A 4866-nucleotide genomic window follows, 5' to 3' on the forward strand; every position below is an offset into this window, starting at 1 on the left:
TTGGAACCATAGTCAATCCGCTGTTCACTTCTACTTCAGAGTCCGAATCCCGCCCTCTCCAGCCCCCGAAAATTTTCAAACCCGCCCGGCGCAACTCCTCCTCCACCACGACGCCTCCTCCCTCCAGCAGGGGGTGCTGAATTGTTCTTCTCATCCCGTTAATGCTGTGTATCGGTCAGTTTTCTCATGTGTGCCTCTTCGTTTTTTTTAATGATTTACAGCTTATTTTCTTGTTTGCAATTTAGATATTTGTGATGGATTATCCAGTTGTCTTCTTTTTCTCTAGAAAGACAAGATACCCTGTTGTTCTTTTTGTAAATTATTTTTGCTATCTTGAATTTCTTGTGGGCTGATCGAAGACCCTTTTCAATTTTAACATATGTTACCATTCTTGATTTTCTTCCCTTGTTAAGAGAAAAGTAAGTTAATTTGGTTGCTATTCAAAGAGGCAATTTGGCATGCTGGAATTCGATTTATACCTGTGAAGTTTTAGCCCACTTGTCTGCATTTTTTTGTTTGGGAAAATGAAAGTCAAGTAAATATGAGGAGAGCAATTGCTGATTTGATTTTGGGAATTCTGTCAGATGTCCCATGTTGGATTTGCTGAGAGTGTGTTGATTATAACCAGGGTTGTGTGATTAGCTGACTGAGGATTTCAGTTTAGTTTGTTATCTCGTGCTGATGGCGAAGAAAAGAGGTAGAAAACCTGCTAAGCAAAAGGAAAGCAATATTGAGAATGTTGATAAGGAGGAGGCTGTGCCTGAAAAAAGTGAAAAAAATGAATTCCAGGACGAGGAAGGTATTATTACTCCAGCACTATCTATTTTTCAAGCAGCCCCTTCTGATTGGTTCTTTACTTTGCCTTCGCTTTTTATTGCTGGTAGTTCATTGTGTTCTCGGAATTAATGGATAGCAAGAATTGAACAATGGATAAGATTACCAAAATTTTTGACTTTGCAGATGATTTTTGCATGGTTGTACCTCACCCTGATAACAAAAGTAGGCTCACCCTTGATTACTACATTTAGCAGATTCTTTAGAACCTTTGTATTTGACCTCATCTACCACCTACTAGTGAATTCTAATGTAGATGAAGTATGCATAGAAGAGAAGGAGGCGTCTAACTTGTGTTGAGAAAACTGTTCTCTGTTTTGAAAGAATGAAGTTCTAAATTAATCTCAAAACTTCATATCCATTTTCACAGTAAACTTTTATTCACCATAAACATTTTACCCCCTTTGAATGTGTCTGCCACTTAAATTTTTTATGTTAAACCTTGCATGCAGTTGCTTTTCAGGCAGGCAGTACAAAATTTCGTGCAAACTTTTACAGTATTTGTCTTGCATTTATAAGGGAGCACCTTCATGAGTTTTTTTCCAAATAAGTTTAGAAACCCAATATAAACATGTTGCCTTCTAAGTTGGCATCCTTCTGATAGAATTGATCACTAGTAGCAAGAAGTGAAATCACAATGCCCTTTTGCTAACCCTGTGTTGCAATGGACTATGTTTAGGCCTATCTCCACATGGAACGATAATGTTTAAAAGAACTGGATTTGCTAGAGAGCATGAACTTGAATAGCAGACCAAATACTATCAGTCCATAGGAGTCCACTTGGAGATGGTCCTAGAGTTTAACACTTTACTTATTGTTTAATGCTTTAAGCATGTCTTATGTTTTGTAATTTGGTTCATAGTCTGAACCAGTGAGCTGCTGTAGGTCATTATGTTTTTCTCCATGTCATTGTATCATGGTTTAGCTATGGTTGCTTACTGGAGTCAACCATGAGCAAAAGGAAACTCGCTGAACAAGCATTTTGGTTCTTCAAGTCTATTTGTCATATGGCAGTGCTATGTATTAGATCCCTTTTGGGTAGCCTATGGACTGAAGATATTTTGCAATAGAATCCATCTACTGACAGATTTGAGGCATAACATCTGTTCTTCCAGTTTTCTCTTTTCGAATTTTTTGCACCAATCATGCCCCTAAAGCTAAATTTTCTTCATTCATAAAGCAACCTGACAGTGAATTAAATGCCTAAAGCTGACTATTTCAACGCCAATGTTTTCACAGCTCACAATTGTTGGCTCTAACACACCATTTCCTTTTAATTTTTGAAGCCTTAGAGTACACAATTGTTGGCCTTTAGATGATTCAAGCACAATATTGGTGAACACTGCTGATTAAAGAATTTTTGTTCTGGAGTTAGAAGTTTATCTGAACATCTGATTCTGGTATCTCAATGGTCGGTGCTTATACTAAATAATCTGCTGTAGTCCTTGGGTGCTTATACTAAATATTGGTGGGTGCAAGCTAAGCAATCTGAGCTTTACTGTTAAATTATTTTGATTCTTTTGAAGTCCTTATCTGGTCAATGACATTCTTCCTAAACAAAAAAAGATGCTTCAGTTTTGCCTCATACACCTTTTGGTTTGGAACTTTTGTCATCCAGTTGAACATCAAATTGCTGCAATCAGGGCACTTCGACATATGGAGATTGAACAGTTGCGAACCATGTTGCATTTGCTTCGCTCGTGTTTCAGCAAGGAACAGCTTCAAGTTCCTCTACTGCAGTTTTTTAAAGAAAATTTTCCAAATCTTTCCATTGTAAAGAATGAAAAAAATGGCATATATGAAGTGCAACAGAAAGATGACAAGGGTAACTTGTACACAAACCAAGCTAATGGAGGAAACTTGCATGCTTCTCTTCTACACCGCTTGTCTATGACTTACCCAGATTTCTCTACTGTAAAGCCGTCTCTTGGTGACTTTGAGTTTTCAAATAAAAGTGGTAAATGTAAATTGCATTTTGACTTGTTTCAAATCTGAATCTGTATTTCTTTTGGTTATTTTCTCTTATTTGTCTCTTAATTCTTTGCAGTGAAAGCAAGCTTTTTGGGCGTGGATTGTATGCAGATCAGAGGATTTGTATGTTCTCATTTAACTTATTCTGACCACTATCTTATGTTTGTATTCACAATGACCAATTTCTCTCTTCCTACTTTTGGTGTCCGGAGTATATATATAAATTTTTGTTTTAATGACATGCGAGACCAGTAAAGTATGAAAAATATCTAAGATGTACACATATTTGTCTTTGGAATGGTTTCAATTTTTTTTTAAGTTGGGATAACGTGAAGTCATAAACTCATTCATCTTTTAGACCTGATAGGCTTTTCTTGATACTTGTTATTTTCACATATAGTTGATTGTAATCCTAAAAATTTTGTTTTTCAGAAAAATTTGTGTTTGACTTTTGTTTTTGGAATGATGTCGTTTTACTTGCATATCTTTATCAAATTGGCATGTGTGTGAAGTTAGTGACATATAGTGTTTGGATATACATGATATGGCATCACTTTTAATGTTTACACATGGTGAACTAAATTTCATTGGTAACAATGTCTCTTCTTTGTTAGCCATGATTATTTACACATGGTGAACTAAATTTACACATGGTGAACTAAACTTCAGAAACTTAATCTGATAATTAAGTTGCATCACCAATTGTGGCTGCAGTTTTCATGCTCAATGTGCTACACCCACTGTTGTATTAGCTATTGGTTATGAACTTGGTCGTGCTTTCTCTGGATTATCATGAATTAGCTCAAGGAACTGTTTATTGCATTAGCTTTTTATTTTATTTAATAAATGTATTTTTTGTGGCAGGATTTAGAAGAGTTATCTGATGCCACAATCTTTGAGCGGCAGGACAAATTTCGAACTCCTGATGTATGTGGCCCAATGCATTTTTAGCTATCTAGTTCTGTTTGTTGTGCTTTTTCTACATGCATTTGGGTGAATTTTCAGGGTTAATGCTTCGTCTAGATCTCCAATTTTCTAGTTTGTTATTGTCATGAGTTGTTGCATATCCTTGCTTTATTATCTGGTTCTGGATATCAACACAAGGGGAATCTATCATGAATTCTGAATACGAAGAATTCAAATTGCACATACACAAAGTTTCGATTTTAGCAACACTGCTCATAAGTCAGCACATAATGCAGTAACATCTTTGAGATGTTTGAAATCTGGCAGTCTGGCATCTTGACTTTTTAATAATAATGTTTCCCTTGTGGGCTAGGAAATGGGGTATGAGAAAAAGGATGAATGACTGACAGTTGCAACGAAGTTCCTATAGCAATGTGCACATAAAATACTGACAATCTAAAATAATTCATGTGTTGTTTGTCCTGTCTGCAGGTGAATAACCAGAGGCTGTCTGTAGGTCTGACACCGAAAACCAAAAGGCTTCCCAAGCATGGAGAGATGCTTCTATCCGTCCATGGCTCACCCCTTGGTGTTTATAAGGAAGATAACATGGAGGCAATAGATGGTACACATCTCCTGACCTTCTACCCTTTTTAGCATACATATCAGATTAAAGGACTCAGATGACATTATCAACTATTACTGATCAACTTCTTTGTCATAATTTTGTGTTTTTCCAAAGCAATTCTGTAACTGTACATTGCTATCTGAGTCTGCACTCATGCTTGAATTTACTTCTGACGTCTTAATTTATGCCTGCAGAGGTGGAAGATGGTTGACGAGTTCGGATGCTCAATCATTATTCCGTTTTGTAGAATTAAGATTTTGCTCTCCAGTTTGAAGTGTATCTGAATGTATGTTCTACTTACTCTCATTAGTACAAATCCAAAGTTGTATCATATGGTTTTGCAGTCTGGTATGACATATGAACATACCAGTATTGCTGTTGTGGGTAGAGAAATGATGGACCTTTAACATCTGCACTCATCACATTCATTAGAGGTTGTGGCCATCTGTTATATGTCAAGAGATTTAACAGTCCTCGGGAAGAATGAGTAATTTGGAGAGATCAAAATATGTTTTGGCGAATATTCA

General features: G+C 36.4%; 1 protein-coding gene across 3 annotated transcripts; it reads left to right on the top strand.

Moving 5' to 3' along the window:
* On the top strand, positions 1 to 4866 carry LOC140036681 (uncharacterized). Of its 3 annotated transcripts, none has more exons than XM_072079096.1 (7): positions 1 to 174; positions 585 to 799; positions 2453 to 2797; positions 2882 to 2928; positions 3670 to 3732; positions 4204 to 4336; positions 4534 to 4866. In XM_072079096.1, exons 2-7 carry the CDS (start codon positions 682 to 684, stop codon positions 4548 to 4550), a joined length of 723 nt encoding a protein of 240 aa, XP_071935197.1. In that variant the 5' UTR covers positions 1 to 174; positions 585 to 681; the 3' UTR covers positions 4551 to 4866. The 3 variants fall into 3 exon arrangements, with proteins under 3 accessions (XP_071935197.1, XP_071935198.1, XP_071935199.1); XM_072079097.1 differs by having other exon boundaries at positions 629 to 799; XM_072079098.1 differs by having other exon boundaries at positions 2 to 174; positions 2453 to 2791.

This window comes from Coffea arabica, chromosome 2e (assembly GCF_036785885.1).
Source record: "Coffea arabica cultivar ET-39 chromosome 2e, Coffea Arabica ET-39 HiFi, whole genome shotgun sequence".
Taxonomy (NCBI): Eukaryota; Viridiplantae; Streptophyta; class Magnoliopsida; order Gentianales; family Rubiaceae; genus Coffea; species Coffea arabica.

Bases quoted from the DNA above. Each gene is read 5' to 3' on its own strand.
- LOC140036681 (XM_072079096.1), top strand. From the start codon at position 682: ATGGCGAAGAAAAGAGGTAGAAAACCTGCTAAGCAAAAGGAAAGCAAT. The intron at 800-2,452 runs GTATTATTACTC...TTTGTCATCCAG, and splicing joins TGAATTCCAGGACGAGGAAG to TTGAACATCAAATTGCTGCA. The intron at 2,929-3,669 runs GTATGTTCTCAT...TTTTTGTGGCAG, and splicing joins GTATGCAGATCAGAGGATTT to GATTTAGAAGAGTTATCTGA.